The 22,471-nt window shown below is 36.4% G+C and overlaps 1 protein-coding gene across 43 annotated transcripts in view; it reads right to left on the minus strand.

Annotated features, from left to right (window-relative positions):
- Positions 1-9,211, minus strand: part of MLIP (muscular LMNA interacting protein) — a 314,125-nt gene extending 304,914 nt beyond the window's left edge. For 14 of the 43 annotated variants that reach the window (XM_089333131.1, XM_089333126.1, XM_089333123.1 and 11 more), the window contains exon 1: positions 8,990-9,196. In XM_089333131.1, the coding sequence (XP_089189257.1) occupies positions 8,990-9,052 (63 nt within the window). In that variant the 5' untranslated portion in view covers positions 9,053-9,196. Of the gene's footprint in view, positions 1-8,989 lie in introns of all 43 variants that reach the window. The other 29 variants (XM_070073968.2, XM_070073956.2, XM_070073948.2 and 26 more) reach the window with 4 other exon arrangements.
- Positions 9,212-22,471: the final 13,260 nt, after the last annotated feature.

Consider the following 22,471-nt stretch of genomic DNA (forward strand, 5'->3'; position numbering starts at 1 on the left):
ACATCCTCTAATCAATTTTTTAAAATCACCTCCTTATTTCTATGAAGGTCATGTAGGAAAATGAAACTGACGACTCTAATGTAATTCCATCACTAATATGACAGTCTATTTGTCATTCCCTTAGGGGAACCATACTTGGGAGGCTATGTAATTCTAATTCCCACAATGAGAACCGAGAAAGTATTTCGCTGCATGTACAGCATGTTATAAATGTCACTGAGAAGGCACAGCTCAGTTAAAGCCTGCAATCCATCCATCTCCCATCTGCCATTCACCATCACACAGAGCTCTTTCAAAAGATCCATTCAAACAGTGCGTCTCAGACTTACATTATCAGCAGACACTGCTTTAATTAGCAGTGGTTTTCAAAGGACTGGATGCCTTGATTTTAACCATAAAGTAGAAATCTGGATCCTTATCAGTTTCACTTCTCAACTCTCAGCTCCCCTCCCTGGGTTCTCATAGACACAGCCCTAGTTTTTCTTAAAGGAAGAAAAAAACTGAAAATGGTAGCCAGGGCTTTGCCATTCGGGTGCGTCCATTTTGTCCTCACTTTCGGCAATGCAGAGGGGCTAAAATTAAAGCTGCAAAGGGACTAAGATATCTGTGTCAGGTCCACTGCAGGGGGAGTGAGAACTGGAATGAATAAGAACTAAAGAAGCCACTTTAGGAATAACATTGAAAATGCAGGCTTCATACACTTTTTTCCTCACTTGTTCTTCCTGCCCCTTTGTTTTATGCATTATGAGAAAACAAAACTTTTATTCTGACACTGATACAAAAGCACTGGAATGCAACTTTATTCCACAATTTCATCCATGCCCCAATTCCAGAATCTTTGTTGTTTCTCAGTGAAAGTAAACAAAAGAAAATTCCATTCAATTCCTGAGTACTGAACTGTGAATTTCTAAGCTAAAAGGAAGATTTCATCTAATAACAAGGAATGCTGTTTTAAATTTTGTCAGTGATAATATTAGAAATAGAAAATACTCCAAGGGAGCAAACTGTTGAAATCTTTACTTAATGTATGCTAAACTGATCTTCTGTATATAAAGAGAATCGAAAATGAATCCTCATGTGAATGGAAGGGGAAAGGGAGTGGGAAAGGGGAGGGTTGCGGGTGGGAGGAACGTTATGGGGGGAAGCCATTGTAATCCATAAGCTGTATTTTGGAAATTTATATTCATTAAATAAAAGTTAAAAAAAAGAAAATACTTCAAGGTTCCTACTGTTTTGTAAACAGGCATGACTTGATATTAAAGAATTTCATAAGTCTACAACCAGCAGAGACTTTCCATAGACTACCAGATTTTAGGGGCATAACAATTGCAAAACCAACCCAATCACTTTGTAGGTAAGGAAACCAAAGGTTAACTGATTCACTGAAGGCTGCCCAAATGCAACTTTAACGGTCATACTGGTTTCCTGGACTGAGCTCCAACATGCTTCTCACCACACTAACTGGCACTTAAGGAGATAAATCTTCTTTCCACAAATAAGAAGTCCTCATCACATACATGTATACTATAATGCCCCAACTTTTTCATGTGCATGGATACATCATGCAACTACCCTGACTCACCATTTTTCCAGTCTCACCTTAGTATGCAATTTTGTGCTTTAGGACTTCAAGTCCCATAGCTTGGTAATTTCCCCATTGCTGTCCATCATTGTCACCACCATCACAGCTTCTCACTTTCTTCCTCTTTAGTTTTTAATTTTGTGCTAAAAATTCTTTAGGAATTTTTGTAAAAATTATTTGGTACTGGCTTTATAGAAAGAACACCAGAAAGAAGTTGGCATGGAATTATTTCTTATTCAAAAGAAACTTAAGGGAGGTGGTTAAGACATCGCTTGGAATGCCAGAATATCATATCGGAGTGTCTGGTTTGAGTCCTGGTTCCTCTGCTTATGACTCAGCATCCTGCTAATGTGCATCCTGGGAGACAGCAGGTGATGGTTCAAGTATATGGGTTCCTGCTACCCAATGTGGGAAACCCAGATTGGGTTCCAGGCTTCTGACTTCAGTCTAGTCCAGCCGTGGCTATTGTAGGCACTTAGGGAATGAATCAGCAGATGGAATATTAATCTTTCTCTCTCTCTCTTTCAAATAAAATGAACAATTTTTTCTTAAAAATTTTAATGATATTTAAGAGCAATAATTTAGTTTTTCAGTTTGGTCTACCAAATTGTTAAGATTCATTGTTGCTGACTGCAACTACACATGCTTGGTTAGGGTAAAGGTAGAAATTTATTATTACTTGGAATGCTTGAGGGATGGCTCAGTTCTCATTTTTAGATTGAATTATTTTATTATTTGAAATGCAGAGTTACACAGAGAGAAGAAGGGATGGGGGAGGGAGGGAAGGAGGGAAGGAGGAAGAGGGAGAGGGAGAGGGAGAGGGAGAGGGAGAGGGAGAGGGAGAGGGAGAGGGAGAGGGAGAGGGAGAGGGAGAGGGAGAGGGAGAGGGAGAGGGAGAGGGAGAAATCTTCCATATGCTGGTTCACTCTCCAAATGAACACAATGGCTGGGGCTGGGTCAGGCTGAAGCCAGGAGCCTTGAGCTTCTTTCAGGTCTCCCATGTGGGTTCAGGGACCCAAGGACATTTGGCCATCCTCCACTGGTTTCCTAGGCCTATTAGTAGGAAACTAGACCAGAAGTGGTGCTGCTGGTCTTGAACTGGCACCCATATGTGATACCAGTGTCACAGGCAATGGCTTTACCTACTATGCCACAACATGATCTTAATCAGTGAACTCACTAATAACTGGTACAGAAGGATCAATCCTACAATCTCTTTATTGACTTTTCAGAAAGATCTTGTCTCCCTAAGAATGGAAATAAATTAATCTTACTAAAAATTCATAAATGACACTACATGCAGAAATTCAGAATACACTGGCTCTGAATTCCCTCCATGGGACTTCCAGTTAAGGGGTGCCTATTGAGAAATTTATTGTAAAATTTTGTTCACTATCATCTGTTTTTGAACAACAATTATTTATACACAGTATTTTGATGCCAACTTATTACAGAGCTCTAGCCCTTTTTGAAGAAAAGTGGATAATAAATTCCAAAAATGCTGCTGATGAAGGACAATCTGGGAGATATGCCAAGGAGAGGAGTAGAATTCCCAGTAAGCAGTGCGAACATGTTAGGGAGAGCAGCACAGGCGTGAAGATGCTGGAATGCCCACTATTCCCCACGATAGCATCACTCATAAAAACAAATGTAAGTCAGCAGCTAGGGGAGCTTAGTTTGGAGATAATTTATATCTAACATCAAAATTATAACTCAGACAAAATGGTCATCCAAAGCAAGTTTATTGGCCAAATACAAAATGAATAGTAGAGAAAGGGAAGGATGGTTTCCAAATAAATAATCTAATACCAAAGAAAAGGAAATGCCATTGCTTACTTTCATCTTTCCTTCATTTTGGCCATCACCAAAATTAGCTTGGGAGGCAGTGGATGGATGATGGTTCAAGTTCAAATTCCCAATGCATGGGGCAGGCATGGTGGTGTGTGGGTAAAGCCAATGCCTGTGACACTAGCATCCTATATAGGCACCAATTACTATCTTGGCTACTCCACTTTCCAAGCCAGCTCCCTGCTAACAGCCTGGGAAAGGCAGCAAAGGATGACCCAAGTGCTTGGACCTTGCTATTTATGTGGGAGACATGGAAGAAGCTCTCGACTCCTGGCTTCAGCCTGGTCCAGGCCTGGTTGTTCAGGCCATCTAGGGAGTGAACCAGCAGATGGAGAATCTCTGTCTCTGCCTCTCCCTCTCTCTTTGTAACTCTAACTTTCAAATAAATAAATCAATCTTTAAAAATATCCTAATGCAATCAATTATGATATTAGGATGCATATACCTTCCATAGATCTTCCTCCAGAGCATTACTACTTATTTAATTTATCACTTACTTTATCACATAAAGAAGCCTTGTCAGACAGGATGTTTAAATCATTTGAGACATACTGAAAATAATGTCTAGGTAATGTATCGGGTACACAGGTATGTCAGGGCCTGCTGAGTGCTTGTTACCTACTAATGACTCCATTTAGACAAAATTGGAAAGAAAAATAACTAAACATAATGACAGAATAAAATATATTTCTGTAAGAAATGTGCCATCCTTGTTCCCATTGTTAAATCATTCTGATGAATAATTATGGACTTGCTACCACAAGTCCATGTGAGAAATATGGATGTCTTTGTTTTGTATATTTAGAATATTTCCCAAATTGTAAAATTTAACCATATTAGTTCATAATTTATTTTTTAAAAAATCAAGCATAATAGTAGCCTTAAGAGCTAGTCCTTTCTTCACCATGTGTGTTTCCACAGCAGCCCTTATTACCTTGTCATGTTCAAAAGAGAAGTTCAGAAATGTGTATTTAAAAACAATTTTTTAAATGGTTGGACATGTAGTCTAGTAGTGAAGGCACCAATTGAGATATCCAGGCCCCACACCAGAATGCCGAGGTTTGATACCCAGATCCAGCTCCCAATTCTAGTTCCCAACTTCAGTTCCTAATAATGCAGACCCTGGGAGGCAGTAGGTGACGGCCCAAGTAATTGGGTCCCTAGACACATGTGGGAGACCTGGACTGCAATCCCAGTTCCCAGCTTTTGCATGATCCAACCCTGGACCAGCAGAAATGTGTATCTGAAAATCTTTTGTGTTATTGTTTTCTCTGAGAAATTTCCACCTATTAGTCATTTAAGATGTAACTCTGAAGACATTCATCAACAAAACTCAAACATTATCAGATAACAACAGCAGATATTATAACTGAAGCACTGATCCCAAGGGTTTTTTGGTTTTGCTTTTGTTTTTGTTTTATTGCTACTGGATTTCATCTTACAACTTCATTAATTTTATTTGTATTAATGAATCTATGAATTATTAACTAATTTAAACTTATTTAAAGCTATCATTCACTAGATTATCACAGAATTTTAAAGTGTACATTACTTTGTATTTTACATTTTACCCAATTTTTCACTTTCATTGTATTAAAAACTGATATGAACCCCTTTTTCTGAAATGAAGAATGCTTTATTGTGAGGTCTTAATTTATGTATCATTGAATTTCATTCTCAAATTGACAGTCAAAATTGCTCAAGCATTAAATTTAAAATTTAAATTTATTTGAGGCTCTTTATATCAAATATATATTGATAATAATCTAATTTCAAAAGACATTTTCTTTCTTAATATCAGAGAGCTACCTTTATTCAAGGAAGCACTATTTATGATATTCAGAAATTGACTATTATGTTGAATTTTTCTGCAAAGTTTCAACACAAAATGAGTTATAACACATATTCTTTCATTATTATTTTTGTGATACTGAACATTCTTTATCTGGAAAGATAAAATTATCTCTAGAGGCATATTATGCTGATGCAATAGAAATTATTAGATTTATGCATAAGATCTGCCTGTTCTTATCATCTCTTGAGAAAGAAGCCATTATTACATCAGAATGTCCTGAGGTTCATGACCATTTTTACTATATTAATACATGAATAGCTCCTTCTCATTATGAAACTTTATCTGAAGATAAACCTAAGTGAAATTCTTTGTTGATACATTTAATAACTTCAAAAGAGAGTAGTTGGAGAGCAGTCAGGATTTTTTCCTTTAATTCCACCTGTTTGTTTTATTAAAACATATTAAATAGAAACTAATACTTCGTTGTAAAATTATTCTAGCAGTAACTTTGTATTATAGATAGAAACAATCAGGTTGACTTTATTCCTCTGTGAGTTACTATTCTGGAAATGCAACTCATAAATAAAATAAAACTTAATTCATATGTGAACACCTCACTTCCTAAAGTATGTTCCAGAGAACACAAGTACTTCAGAATATCCACTGTCATTGCATACCCATTAAGATGCATTATGTTGGTAGGGGGTTTAAGAAACACTAGATTAACCTCCAGAGTGTCCCACAGCCTTGAGTATGCCAAAATATAAAATGAGTCGCTCAGGGGAAATAACTGCCTCATGCATTCCTGAATGTTCTTGAGCACAGACCAGAACCACGTTTTGCAGAGAAGTGTAGAAAATCAGAGTTCCTACCATAATTTGGGAAACACATGACAGGTACAACAAAAGGTCCATTCAGCCCAACAGCCATTACTGTGAAACCAAACAAACTGAAACACATTGTCGCAAAATAATTTCTTCACTGCCTCCACTCATCTCCACCGTTTCGCACAAAATTACCTTTAGTGTAATCTACTTTTACAGAACCAAAGACTAAGATATTCAACACAACTTTAATAGCTGACTTTTCAGTATGAAAAGCCTAAGTCTATACTAATTTATTTTTCTTTTTTACATTTGAAAAATTAGGAAAACACTGTCCAATTTATGAAAAATTTCATTTATCATTAGTATACTTATGAAATTTTGAAAGATTTTAGTATCACTCCTTTTTCTTCTGATTATCTATGATGTATGGATGTGAAAGAGGTACCTTCAATTGGTAAGCACCCAAGAATCTTTGTTTTTAATATCAAAGAGCAACAAATTCAGAGCAAAAAACAAATCAATATTTAAAAGTATAAATTCACTCACACAAGATAAAGTAAAATTTATGTTCGATATATAGTAAAGGATCCTGTTTTATTTTTATCTGTCTCTTTGAGTAGAATAAACTGATAAATTTTAAAATTCTATAGACTGTAGATGTTGTTAATATATTTGCAACAGATTTTACTTTAAACGTTTTTCAAATAAAGACAACCATGCATATTATTTAATTGTGTGATATACACTATAACATTATTCATTATAAAGATCCATATGAAAAATATAACTTTAATTTTAAAGATGCATCCTGTAATTCAACATTATATTATTCATATACTTAAATATTTTAATGATAAAATAGCCTCTTTTTAAAACTACCATAAATTTTACTACTTGTAATAAATAATTTTCATAACATAACAAGCGTCACAGAATAAATTTTAAACTACCTTCAGCATTCTAGCTGGTCTTATTGTCTTATATTGGTATTAACACAGAACACAATGTTCCACAAATTGAAGTTTGGGGATGATTATCCACATAAACAGCCAACATGTTTAAAATATGTTTTATCAGAAACTTCAAAGATGTATTATGTATTTTCTAACATTTTAAAATAGAAAATACTGAGCATAAGCTAACCTTTTCTGGATAACACTGCATCATCAGAATTCCTCTGCAGAGAAGTGTCTGACTTATGTAGTCTCATTTGCCTGTACACACAATTGCTACGTGTACTGAACTCTCACGTGTTCTCTCCCTAAGTTAATTGAAGGCTAGCCCTTGGCCTCTGCTCCAGAACCATGTTCATGAGCTTTGTGGTAGCCACTTTCTTAAGGGAAGGCTTTTGCTCATTTCCAGATTCATAGCAGTGTTCAAGGTACATTGTGCATATAGAAGGTTTGACCTTCCAGAAAGTGAGATGGTAATACATCAAATCATTTCAAACAAGAGACCATTTTCATTTTGTGCACTCATCTCATATGCACTATGTTCATTTGCAAAACTTTCTGCAAAGATTGCCAGGAAATACAAATACCATACTAATTCACAGCAACTCCTTATGCATGTATTTTATTTAATTCCTATTTAGTTTTATAAAGTTTATGATCACTAAGCCTTCCCATTCAGCCTACAATAGTTTTCCTTTTGCTTTGAAATGCATTCAACTTTTTCTTTCTTTAAAAATAACCTTTTAACTAAGGTTAAGGCCAAAAACCATTTGAAAATAGGCTAGGGGCTTCTTGTGCATTATAGTTTTCAATACTCACAAATTCCTTCAAATCAGTTATCTCTGTTCCTCATCTTGCAAGAGTGACCTGACTCAGAAAGGTTAAATAAAATTTGATTGTCTTACACGTAGAAGTTTGGAGTGAGAATTGTGACCTGAAATACCCAGTTAATTCTATAGAAGAGTATAGCTGTTCAAAATAGCCAAAAAGCAAGATAGCGTTTGTGTGGCTATTACATGATGGGACAATCACACAGAGCAAAGGTCCACAGCTGACATTCAAAATGATCACCTGAATCCTTTAAGAAAAGCTTATATTTTACCCAATGCATTTCTTTAAGTCCTTAAGATATGAAAACACAACCGAGAATGGTTCTTTTTCATTTTCCAAGATTTACTATCATTAATACTGCATAAACCTCAACTTCAGATATCCAGAATAATGTTTTTCCATGAATTCAGCCTTTCTATATTCTGTATGGCTTTACTTCTGGCAATTTGTAATGTTATGAAAATTAGTTACACCCAATTTAATATTATCTCTGAAGCCACGGAAAATTTACAAACATAAGGAACCATCTATACCCATCAGATGAACTACCAACAGCACAACCTAGTTATAGCACATTTTATGGTTGAGCAAATATGTGACTATGTCTATTCCATGACATTGAATTGCTTAGCATCAAGCTAAAGTTACTATTCAACTTCTGTAGCAAAAACAAGTGAAAAACTTTCTGGAAAATTAACTTTATCTCCATGACAAATGTTTATAAAAATTACTCCATACAACTTTCTAGTATTCTATAATACTTGTGTATTTTCCTCGACACATAATCTCAATATCTCCAAGAAAAATTGAACTTTGAATCCTCCATAAGCCTCATATCAATCAATAAAACAAGCGTCCATTGTTGATATGATCACAACAAGTGCTCAAAATAAATGGATTCCAGTTTTTAAAATGGAAATAAACAAAATCATTTAACTAAATCAAATTCGTCCACATTCTAGTAATGAAATTTTATACATACCTTATTACATTTTTTCAGGAAAGCACATGAAACTCAAAGATTTCAAAGTTATTGACCACCAAAACACAAAAATATAGTCTGACTAGTACAGCTTTTCCAATCTGTGACAGCTGCTCTTTTACCCTGCCAATTACATTAGAAATCGTGCATGCTAAATCTCGCATGCCTTACCGTCAGTTTCTCCTCTAAATTCTTGTCTAATAAACTTCCTTTTTCATGCTTTTCAAATTCCATGTTGGAAGAGAATGAAGAGAGAAGGGGAGAAAGAGAGAGAGAGAAATGTAGAGAGGTTAAGATTTTGTCTAGAAAACAATTTGACGTGCTTACATGTTAGATGTCACAGGACATTCCAAATTGTGAGAGCCTAGGACACTATCAGAAAGCCCTGGCGATAATTTCTGGTTAGCTAGTGTTTCCATTTATAGATGTTCAAACCCCATAAACAGAGCACTGAAGAGAAGTCAGGCAGCTGGCCTTAGGTAATGATAAATGTCACAAGATATAAAAGCAAATGCCTCAACAGAACATTCCAACAGGTTAGTTTCCCTGAACCAAGAGAAATATATGTGACAAAAACCTACCATCAAAGAATTCATTAGTAGCTGTTGGAGCAGAATAAAATATACTCTAGAATAGATACCTCATAAATCAGTTTAAAAGGACAAATGTGATAGTCATATAACAAATATGAATCAGTCAGTCTAGTTCTTGCATCCTAGGAGTGCAGGCATGTATTTACTACATTGTAGATCAAAAAGAAAAGTCTCTTAAAGAAAAAGAGAAAAAAGATAATTAATTAAAACTATAAAGGCACACAACCCATATATTCAAGGGGTGTTGCCAATTGAAAAGTTGGCAATGTTTAGAAACACCATGAAATAAAAGTGGTATTTTCTTTTTCCCAAAACTAATTTTATTCTTCATTATCCTGGCTTTCCCACTGGGAATGAAGTTATGACATAGGAGATGGAAATTCATTTTTCCAAATGGAAGAAATGTTTCCAGAATTATTTGGAAACTGTTACATGTCTTAAAGAAAATGAATTGTGTACCCTCTTGGTAAGTTACTCCCCTTGTGTTTTGTATTAATATGAGGAAGGCATACAGATATGTGGAAGGCAATAAAAAACTAAAAAAGGCTTTCAGAGTAAACTAAGACTAATCTCTACAGTGGCTTAGCCTTTTTCCCTATTTATAACATCCTTTTAACACCTATTTTTGACCTTAACTCAAATTCCCTGTCAATTTTTCCTTCATTTCTTAAGAAAATATTTTAGAAAATATGTTGTGAGACTGTCCTTTAGAGTGATTGTAACTCATTCTCTGTTGCCAGGCAGGGTTGCTCTGGAGTTTATTCTGGATCATGATGGAGAGGTTGAGGACTTTGGAAGTGAGGCATTTAGTAGAAAATAAACCTGGCCCTGCTTCAGGATGATGAAATCAGAAACCCCCTATTACACTCAGGGGCAAAAGGGGATTCCTCTTTGGTTCAACTCTGAATTTCAGAGATGGAATAAAACATGCTAGCTATTGCTTTAACACGTAGGAAAATAAAAGCCTTAAATGTTTATTGGCGTGCAAGATTATATGTTCAACACAAGACAATTGTTGAAATTTTCTGTGATTGGAATTTTCAAAATATCTCTAGAAAAAAAAATAGAGTCATGTTGTGGCCACAAAAGGAAGCCCAGTTCTTACTCAGCATGCTAGTTGAATACTGGAAGATAAACTGAGTAACCCATTTAGGAAAAAAAAATGGGGTACTAATGGTGTGTGGAGTTGGGAGATAAGCAGATGATACTTATATGAAAGGAATGTGTTGACAGTGGCAGAGAGGAAAAGGTTTAGTTCAGCAAAGCACCTATGTTGAATGAAGATTTTCCTGGAGGAAGATAGTTTTTTAAATAATAAAGAAAACAATAAAGGAAAATAATAATAAAATTGAGAGATACAATCCCTGGATTTCTGCCATATATGAACTCACAATTTGGCATAACTATATATAAGTAAGATAATAGTACTCTTAGCACACTTCTATAGCATTTACATGTGCTAAGTATTGCTTTAAGGCTTTCCATACATTATCTCAATTAATTCCCAAAACTACTCTAGAATTTGGATTCTATTTTCCCCATTTTTATGGACTGAATTATAGTATTCCAAAATTCAAATGTTGAAATCCTAATCCTCCAATATCCCCGAATGTGACTGTATTCAGAGACAGTGGTATTAATACGTATTAAGTATGGTATTAGGTCAGTGGGAGGTGCTCTAATCTGATATGATCGGTCTCCTTCTGAGAAAAGAAAATGAGCACTCACAGAAGGAAGACAATATGAACAGTCCCTGAGAGAATGGCCAACCTACAATCAAGGAAGTGGAACTCACAAGATTACAGCCCTGCTGACACTGTGACCTTGGCCTGTGTCCTCCAGAACTGTGAGGAAATCAATTTCTATTATTTAACCCACCCATCTTATGTTATTTGTCTTGGCAGCCCTATCAAACTAAGACTCATCTCAGATATTCTCCCTCATATGTGGAAGCAAAATAAAACATTTTAAACCAACTCGATATGAACACAGAGTGTTGATTACTAGAGACTGGGGTGGGGGAGGTGAGAAGGATAGAGGGAGTTTGGATTAAAATAAACAGGGAAGTGGGGTATGGTTTATAGATTGCAACAAATACACTATTTTAAAATGTTAATGGGGAACCTGGGTATGGGAGCTTTTTGCAAGTCTTCACATTTTTGCTTTGTATATTTAAAACTATTCTAAAATAAAAAGCTTTTAAAAGAATAAGACACAGCTAGGCTAGTAATAAGTGGTAATCAAGTACTTTAGCCTAAGCTCCCACCTAACTCCCCTGAACAAATAATTTTATCACAGGTAAAATCAGGAAAATAGTTAAATCACACTGGTACTGTATGGTAAATACTATCTATGACATTAATTTTCAGAAATATGTTCAAACATCATAGAAATGATTTAGTGACAGTAGTTTTTCATTATTTAAAAAAAAAGTGTGCAAAGCTAGCTCTCATCCACTTGTAGGTTAAACAGAAAAGGGACTGGATCACATTGGTCTCCTTTCTGTTTCTCAGTCATAACAGACATGTTTTATGCTCAAAGGTTCTTCCTGAAGTCTCCTCCCCACTCCCCATAATTACAGGCTCCCTTATCACATGGTCCTGGTCTCCCTCCTCAAAGGCTCCATCTAAAATAGCAAACCCATGTCCTTCCCCCTAACCATGTGCTAATTCCTTCTTTATGGTTCTTACCACCTTGGTATTGAATTATTCACATTATATTTAACTTTACTCATATCTACTTATTTGTAGTTTGTCTTCCCTAAAAGAGTATAAGCATCAAATTGTGCTTTAGTCATCATTTTATCCTGAACAAATAAAATGTTTTCTTGGAACACAGCTAAATTAATACTTATAATTGAAACAGGGCAAGGAGGAAAAGAATAAAAGAAAAAAGCAAAGAAGGAAGGTAAAATCAAGGTAGAGAGGGTAGGAGAGAAAGTAAGGAAGGAAATGTGTCAAATGGGCAGGCCTTAAGATATTTAATACTTTATTATTATAATACTTTTGAGAGGAAGCAGAATAAAATATATATTTACCCAGCATAAATCATAGTACCATATTAACTGTCCAAGAGGCAGATCTCACTCAAACAATTAACTATGTTTTAGAGCAAAGAAAAATAAATGAACTTAGGCAGAGTGAATATTGGATTTGTTTGCAGATTCTGCCATTTTCCAGTTGGGTCACCTCAATCAAATTACTTCTCAAGAATTTCAGCTCCCTTTCCAATAAGTGGGAGGATGATACAAACAAAATAATAAAAATGAAGTGTGATAATATATGCAAAGAACTTAATATAGAACTTAAGTACATCAAGCAGTACGTAGTAAAAGTATACACCATTTTTTCCCTGGGCTACCTGACATCCATCTAAAAAGCATTAGTTTGAAGATAGTTCCAAAATATTAACAAATGTGTCACAAGTTAACAAAGAGAATAGGTGAAAATATTAGCAAATCTTTTACGTGATAAGGAACTTGTATCCAGAACATATAGAAAACCTTTACAAATCAACAATAAAAAGACAAATAACCTAATTTAAAAATAGACAAAAAATTTACTTCCTCTCCAAAGAAGACAAACAGGAGTGGGATTTGGCCCAGTAGTGAAGACCCTGCTTGGGATCTCTGCATCCCACGTTGTAGTGCCTGAGTTCAAGTCCTGATTCTTCTCCTAATTCCATCTTCATACTAATGCACATCCTGCCAGTGAGCAGGTGATAGCTCAAGTATTTGGGTCTTTGCCACCCATGTGAGAGAACAGGATTGAGATCTAAGCCCCCGACTTCATTCTCTCTCCCCACCACTTTCTACCTCAAATAAAGAAAGAAAAAAATGGCCAAAAAGTACTTGAAAAGCTGTTCAGCATCCTAGTGTTGAGCACAAAGTAATAACAGGAGATCACACTTCATACCAACTAGTATAATTTAAGTTTTTAAAAAGTAGATAACAGTAAGTATTGGTAACTATGTGGAAAATGTGGAACCCTCATACATTGCTGGTGGGATTGTAAAGTGACACAATCACTTTAGAAAACAGAGTGGCAGTTACTCAAAATGTTATGCATAGAATTGCCATATATCCTAGCAATTCTACTTCTAGGCATGTATGAATACCCAGGGGAAGTGAAAATATATATCCAGACAAAAAGCTCTAAATAAGTGTCTATGACAACATAACTCATAACTGTCAAAATGTAAAAGAAAATACACATACATATATTTCACTATTTATGCATTAATATGTATTTGTATTCAGCAATAATAAAAAGATAAAATATTGATAAAAATGCATGAAGCTTGAAAAGATAATAAATGAAAAAATGCTATTCATGAAAGGACATACATTATATCATCCACTTACCTAAATGTCCAGAATAGGCAAATCCATGGAATCAGAAAGACGATCTGAGATTTCTAGAAATGAGAGGAAATTGGTAATGGGAGCGACTGTTAGAGGGTATAGGGTTTCTGTTTTGGATGATGAAAATGTTTTAAAATTAGATAGTACTGATGATTGTGCAACTTTGGAAATACACTAAAAACCACTGAACTGTATGTATAATATGAAAAAGTGAATTTCACATGAACTGTACTTCACTAAAACTCTTAGTTTCTAAAAAATTAACAGAGAAGGTGGAGATAGAATCTAGCTAAGATGCTGTAGTAATCGCCCCACAGAGGAACTAAACTGAACAGCTATTCATGCATAAGTCACCTTCAGAACAGTCAAGAAGTCAAGTAGGAAATGACAGTGCCTGATTTAGCATAAGAAAAGACATGTTGAAGAAGGCAGGAAATAACTACCAGATCACCACTCCCCCAGCTCCAAGTAGCATGGCTCAGACAGAGGCACCTTCCATCTGGGGGAAGAGAAGGACTAAAGATCATACCTGAGACTTCAATTTCAGTGCCAGACCTGCTACAGTGAAACCTACAGTTGGACAGGGCCCCACTGTTTCTGCCCCCAGAGGCCTGCCTTCATCATTCCACCCCCAGCTCACATGAAATTCACTTTTTCAACCTGGACATCAGCAGACATCAAAGCAAGACTCCATATACTTGGGAGTATGGTGGGGAAGTGCTTTGAAGCGGCACGCTGCATCAGGCACAGACTTGAGCCTCACTGGAATGGACTCATTTAGGCCTATATTACCACCACCATAGTATAAGCCTAGTACACACTCAAAAATAGCACAGGACCTTCCCCATGACTGACAGACTCAGGTACAACCCAGGTTAGAGTCAGTTTGGCTGGCCAAGAGACTGCCTACACCACTTTGCCCCCAATCATGGGTAGGCTGCATGAAAAAATATTCCAGCCACTGGAGGGAAAAACTGAGGTAGGATTACATCTTTGATATCGGAAAATTATCACCAGACACCTACTGATGATCGCTATTCCCAGGTCAGTGCCTGAGGACAGAAATCCTGGAACTGAACTGGCCCCAAGTGAAGAAGAACGGTTCCATTTGATTGGACTAATATCCAGGCCAGCATCACCTGTAATTGGTTGCAACAGCATTAGACCATAATTTCACATGAGCTGCTGCTGTTAACCCAAAGCAAAGTGGGCCATGGCCCTACTAGCTGCTGCCCTAGTCCTCACAATCCTAGCCACGGTAGACTGAAGGCTGGCACTCTTGTGACCCTAGACCTTGTTACACAAGCTGCTACCAAGGCCTAAGCATCTGAGTCTGAGAGGAGGGCAAAGGATCTACTGAGTCTGAAAGGAGCATCCCAATGCCCCATACCGTTGCCATTAATCATGGTGGAAGAAGAAATGGGGTAAGTATACTTCAGTATCCAACTGGAAATAAATCCAAAATAGCCTCCCAAACAGGGAGCTGAAGTTAAATCTTTAGGAGGAAAAAAAGCCTTTTACCACTAAAGATACTGGTTAAAATAATAGAAACAGGGTCCTGCTCTGTGGCATAATGGGTAGGGCCGCCACCTGCAGTGCCAGCATCCCATATGGGCACTGGTTTGTATCACAGGTGCTCCACTTCCGATCCAGCTCTCTGCTCAGGGCTGGGAAAGCAGCAGAAGATGGCCCGAGTCCTTGGACCCCTGCACACATGTGGGAGACCTGGAAGAAGCTCCTGGCTCCTAGCATCGTATTGGTGCAGCTCCGGCCATTGTGACTATCTTGGGGGTGAACCAGCAGATGGAAGACCCCTATCTCTCTCTCTCTCTCTCTCTCTCTCTCTCTCTTTCCCTCTCTCTGTCTCTATGCCCCTGCTCCTGCCCCCGCCTCTGCCTCTCTGTAACTCTGCCTTTCAAATAAATAAATAAATCTTTTTTAAAAAAAGTAATAGAAACAACTACTCTGCCAAGTGTGCAAATACCATACAGGGACATGGAAAGTATTAAAAAGCAAGGCAGGCCGGCGCCGTGGCTCAGTAGGCTAATCCTCCGCCTGTGGCGCCGGCACATGGGGTTCTAGTCCCGGTCGGGGCGCCGGATTCTGTCCTGGTTGCCCCTCTTCCAGGCCAGCTCTCTGCTGTGGCCAGGGAGTGCAGTGGAGGATGGCCCAAGTGCTTGGGCCCTGCACCCCATGGGAGACCAGGAGAAGCACCTGGCTCCTGCCATCGGATCAGCGCGCTGCACTGGCCGCAGTGCGCTAGCCGCGGCGGCCATTGGATGGTGAACCAATGGCAAAAGGAAGACCTTTCTCTCTGTCTGTCTCTCTCTCACTGTCCACTCTGCCTGTCCAAAAAAAAAAAAAAAAAAAAGGCAAGGCAATATCATGTCTCAAAGCAATATAACAATACTTTAGTAACTGATTCCCAAGAAAAGGAAATTGATAAAATGTCCGACAAAGAATTCAAAAGAATGGTTACAAGGATGCTCAAGGAGGTATAAGAAAATATAGACAGGCCATCAGAAAAACAATGCATGTCATGGATAAGAAATTCAGCAAGGAAAAAGAGAGATCTTGAAAAAGAACAATACAGAAATCTTGGAAATGAAACATTCAATAAATGAAAATAAAAAGTACAGTTGATAGCATCAACAAAAGACTAGCTTAAGCAGAATAAAGAGTATCTGAACTTAAAAACAGTTCTTTTGAAATATCTCAGTCTGACAAAAAAGGGAAGAAAAAAATTAAAAATAATTACACAAGGCCAGCATCATGGTATAGCAGGTTAAAGCAGCTGCCTGAGATGCAGGTATCCTATATGGGCATCTGTTCAACACTCAGCTGTTCGAATTCCAATCCAGTTCCCTGCTAATGCACCTGGGAAAGCAATGGAAGACAGCCCAAGTGCTTGGGCCCCTGTCCCCAGGTAGGCAACTTGGAAAAATCTCCTGGCTTTGGTTTGGCCCAGCCCCAACCATTGCAGCCATTTGGGGAGTGAACCAACAGATGGAGGATGTCTTTCTCTCTTCCTCTTTCTCTCTATCTCTCTCTCTCTCTCTCTCTCTCTGTCAGCCTTCCGAATAAATAAATAAATCTTTTAAAAAAGAAATAGCCTCTGATATAACACAAAAAGTATATGAAATATTCAAATTTCTGCAGACATAGAAAGGCTTAGAAAACCCATACAATGACAAAATAGCTGAGAATTTCCCCAATCCGGAGAAAGATATGGACATTCAGGTACAGGAGGCTCATAGGATCCCACATAGACACAACCAGAAATATCCTTACCATCAAACATTACAGTCAAACTTCCAAAGATAATTCTAAAATTTGCAAGAGAAAAGTGACAATCACTTTTAAGAGAATCTCTATTAGAGCAAAAGCAGAGGAAAGAATGGAATGAGATATTACAAGTCCTGAAAGAAAATGACTGGGGCCAGTACTTAGCAGATAAAGCTGCTGCCTGCAGTGTCAGCATCCCATGTGGGCGCTGGTTCAAATCCCAGATGCTTCACTTTCAATCCAGCTCTCTGCTATGGCCTGGGAAAGCAGTAGAAGATGGCCCAAGTCCTTGGGCCCCTGCACCCATGTGGGAGACCCAGAAGAAACTCCTGGATCCTGGCTTCTGGCCATTGTGGCCAATTGGGGAGTGAACCAGTGAATGGGAGAGCTCGCTTGCTCTCTCTCTCTCTCTCTCTCTCTCTTTCTCTCTCTGCCTCTCCTTCTCTCTGAGAAGGAAATACATTTTATTTAAAAAAAAAAAAAGGAAGAAAATGACTAGCAACCAAGAACATTTTACACAGCAAAGTTAACTTTCATAATGAAGGAGAAATGCTTTCCAAAACAAGCAACAGTTGGGAGACTTCATCACTCCCAGATCAGTCTTACAAAATATGCTTAAGAAAATTCTATGTACAGAAGTAAAGGAAAAATAACGTTTATCATGAAAACAAGAGAAAGCATAAAATCCACCAGAAACAAAACAAAGGATATTCCAAACAGAAAAAGATATTTAAAAGATAGAACTCTCTTGCTTAACAATAATAACCTTAAATGTAAATGTATTAAGCTCCCCATTTTAAAAAAATACAAATTTGCTGAGTGAATTAAAAAATAAGACCCTATGATACATTGCCTACAAAAAATTTCATTTCAGCAGTGAATGCATGAACAGACAGAAAGTAAGCCAAAAAAGGCAGGAAGAGTCACAGTCATGAGACAAAATAGGCTCTAAGACCAAAACTGTAAAAAGGGAAAAAGAAAGAAAGTCACTATATCATGATCAAAGGATCAATTCAACAAGAACTTATGACAATTGCAAATGCAAATGAAGCTAATGAAAGTGTACCCAATTCTATTTTTAAAAATAACTCTAAAGGAATAGTGAGGGATTTCAAAACCCCACTTCCATCAATGCAAAGATTATCCAGACAAAAAAAAATCAACAACAGAACCTCAGAGTTATACTACAAAATACACTGAATGTTTCTAACAGAAATTTATAGAATATTCCAACCAATAGTTACAGAATATAAATTCTTTCTATCAGCAGGTGAACCATTCTCTGGGATGGGCCACACATTAAGGAATAAAAGAAGACTCAATGAAATTTAAAAAAATGAAATCATGTATTTTTTCTAAACACAATGGAATAAACCTAGAAATCATCAATAAAAGAAACTCTTAAATTTATACATATACATGGAGACTGAAGAATGAGTCACTGAAGAAATAGAAAAGGAAATTTAGAATATTCTGGGAACTAACAAAAATGAAAACACAATACAGCAAAATTTACAGGATACAGAACAAGCATTACTAACAAGAAATTATATACTTATGAATATCTACCACAAAAAATAAAAAGATAGCAAATAGATAATGTATCTATAGACCTAAAAATATAAAAACAATCTAAATAAAATTGAATAGAATGAAATAATAAAGATGACAGCAGAGATAAGTGAAACAGAAACTTAAGAAACACTTCAAAATATCAATGAAATGTACCGGGTTTTTTTCTGAAAATATGAGCAAAATTTATATTCAATTAAATTAAAGAAAGAAGAGAGAATATACAAAAAAATAATATCAGAGATGAAAAATTGTTATTCCAACTGAGCCTAACAAAACTCAAAGAATCTTCAGAGACTATTATGAACAATTATTTGCCCAAAATTGGAAAACCTAAAAGAAATAGATAAATTTTTGGATATATACCACTTACCAAAATTGAATCATGAAGACAGAAAACCTAAATATACTAATAACAAGTGAGTACATTGAAACAGTATTAAAATTCTGCCAACAAGGAAAAACATAGGACTATGTGGCCTCAGGGCTAAATTCCATCAAACTTTTAAGAAAGAATTAACACTAATTTTTCACAAACTATTCCTTTAAAAATGAAGCAAAGGGAATTCTTAATTCAGTCTACAAACCCAGCACTACCTCGATGTCAAAACCAGACAGAAGGACTGTTCCTACTATACCCAATTTGCTTAGAGTTTTCATCATGAAAGGGTGTTGTATTTTATCAAATGCTTTCTCAGCGTCTTGAGATAATCATATGGTTTTTCTTCGTCAGTTTGTTAACGTGGTGTATCACATTGATTGATTTGCAAACACTGAACCATCCCTGCGTACCAGGGATAAATCCCACTTGGTCTGGGTGGATGATCTTTCTGATGTGTTGTTGCATTCTATTGGCAAGAATTTTATTGAGGATTTTTGCATCTTTGTCCATCAGGGATATTGGTCTGTAATTTTCTTTCAATGCTGCATCTTTTTCTGGCTTAGGGATTAAGGTGATGCTGGCTTCATAGAAAGAATTTGGGAGGATTCCCTCTTTTTCGATTGTTCTGAATAGTTTGAGAAGAATTGGAGTTAGTTCTTCTTTAAATGTCTGGTAGAATTCAGCAGTGAATCCATCTGGATCTGGGCTTTTCTTTGTTGGGAGGGCCTTTATTACTGATTCAATTTCTGTCTCAGTTATGTGTCTGTTTAGGTTTTCTATGTCATCATGGTTCAATTTAGGTAGGTTGCATGTGTCCAGGGATCTATCCATTTCTGATAGGTTTCCCTGTTTGCTGGCATACAACTCTTTGTAGTAATTTCTGACGATTCTTTTTATTTCTGTGGTGTCTGTTGTTACATTCCCTTTTTCATCTCCAATTTTATTTATTTGGGTCTTTTCTCTTCTTTTTTTAGTTAGTTGGGCCAATGGGGTGTCAATTTTGTTTATTTTTTTAAAAAAAACAGCTCCTTGTTTGGCTGATCTTTTGTAATTTTTTTTGGATTCAATCCTGTTGATTTCTTCTCTGATTTTAATTATTTCTCTTCTCCTACTAGTTTTGGGTCTGGTTTGCTGCAGATTTTTGTAAATCCTTGAGATGAATTGAAAGCTCATTTATTTGGTGCCTTTCCAATTTCTTGATGTAGGCACCTATTGCTATAAACTTTCCTCTTAACACTGCTTTTGCTGTATCCCATAAGTTTTGATATGTTGTGCTGTTATCCTCATTTACTTTCAGAAAGTTTTTGATTTCTCTTTTGATTTCTTAAATGACCCACTGTTCATTCAGGAGCATGTTGTTCAGTTTCCATGTGTTTGCATATGTTCTAGGGATTCCTGAGTTGCTAATTTCCAACTTCATTCCACTGTGGTCTGAGAAGCTGCATGGTATGATTCCAATTCTTTCGAATTTGTTGAGACTTGCTTTATGGCCTAGTATGTGGTCAATCCTAAAGTTGCTTCCATGTACTGCTGAGAAGAATGTAAATTCTTTAAGTGTAGGATGAAAAGTTCTGTAGATATCTGTTAGATCTATTTGGGCTATGATGTCGATTAAATCTATTTTTTCCTTGTTGATCTTCTGAGCAGTTGATCTGTCTATTTCTGAGAGTAGAGTATTGAAGTCCCCCAATACTATTGTATTGGAGTCTAAATCTCCCTTTAAGTTCCTTAACATATCTTTTAAATAAACCGGTGCCCTGTAATTAGGTGCATATACATTTATAATAGTTACATCTTCCTGTTGAATTGATCCCTTAATCATTATATAGTGCCCATCTTTGTCTCTCTTAACAGTTGTTGTGTTAAAGTTTATTTTGTTTGATATTAAGATGGCTACACCAGCTCTTTTTTGGTTTCTGTTGGCATGAAATATCTTTTTCCAACCTTTCACTTTCAGTCTGCATGCATCTTTGTTGGAAAGATGTGTTTCTTATAAGCAGCAAATAGATGGGTTTTGTTCCTTAATCCATTCAGCCAGTCTGTATATTTTAACTGGAGAGTTGAGGCCATTAACATTCAATGTGACTATTGATAAGTAGTAACTTTGCCCTGCCATTTTCCCAAAGAACGCTGGAGAAACCCTGCAAGATATAGGCACAGGCAAAGACTTCTTGGAAAAGACCCTGGCACGAGCAGTCAAAGCCAAAATTAACAATTGGGATTACATCAAATTGAGAAGTTTCTGTACTGCAAAAGGAACAGTCGTGAAAGTGAAGAGGCAACCAACAAAATGGGGAAAAAAAATTTGCAAACTATGCAATAGATAAAGGATTAATAACCAGAATGTACAAAGAGATTAAGAAAGTCCACAACAACAAAACAAATTGAAGAAGACACAAAGAAATGGAAACAATTCCCATGTTCACAGATTGGAAGAATTAATATTGTTAGAATGTCCATATTATTCAAAGCATTTGGCAGATTCAATGCAATATCCATCAAAGCACCAATAACATTTTTCACGAATCTAAATACAACCATCCTCAAATTCATAGGAAAACACAGAAAACCCAGATAGCCAAAGCAAACTTGACCATAAAGAACATAGCTGGAGGCTCTGTATCACAGTAGCAGAGTTCAAGATATGCTACTGAGATATTATAACCCAATAACATGGTACTGGCATAAAAACAGACACAGAGAGCAATGCTACAGAGTAGAGATTTTAGAGATTATTCCACATATCTACAGAGAGCTGATCTTTGACAAAGTTACCAAAAACATATACTGGATAAAGAACTCCTTTTGATAAATAGTACTGGAGAAAATGGATATCCATGTACATAAGACTGAAGATTGACTGCCCCACCACCACCTCCTATCTCAGTTGCTACACAAAAATCAACTCAAAATGGATCAAAGATACAATTGTAAGACTTGAAACTATGAAACTACTGAAAGAAAAAATGGGGAAAACATCTCAAAATATTGGCATAGGCAGTAATTCTTCAGGTAAGACCCAAAAATCACAGTCAATTAAAGGAAAAATAAAGAAATCAGATTATATCAAACTAACAAGCTTCTACACAGCAAAACAGAGTAATGAGGCAATTTAAAGACTTGGCAAAAATATTACATCTAAAAAGGATTAATATACAAAATATTAAAAAAGTGACTCATAAAGCCCGTAACAAAAAAAGTAAAAGCAATTCAGTTAAGAAATTGGGGAAGTATCTGAATAGACATTTCTCAGAAGAAATACAAATGGCCAAAAAATATACAAAAAGATGCTCAACATTGCTAGCTATCATAGAAATGCAACTAAAAACACAGTGATATTTCATCTCACTCAAGTTAGAATTACTATTATCTGAAAATGAAAAGATAACAAATGCTGGTGAGGTTTTGGACAAAAAAGGTACCCTACTAGTATTGTCCATGGGAATTTTAGGGGTCTT

Source organism: Oryctolagus cuniculus, chromosome 5, assembly GCF_051225735.1.
Source record: "Oryctolagus cuniculus isolate XC-2025 breed Fujian yellow rabbit chromosome 5, ASM5122573v1, whole genome shotgun sequence".
Taxonomy (NCBI): domain Eukaryota; kingdom Metazoa; phylum Chordata; class Mammalia; order Lagomorpha; family Leporidae; genus Oryctolagus; species Oryctolagus cuniculus.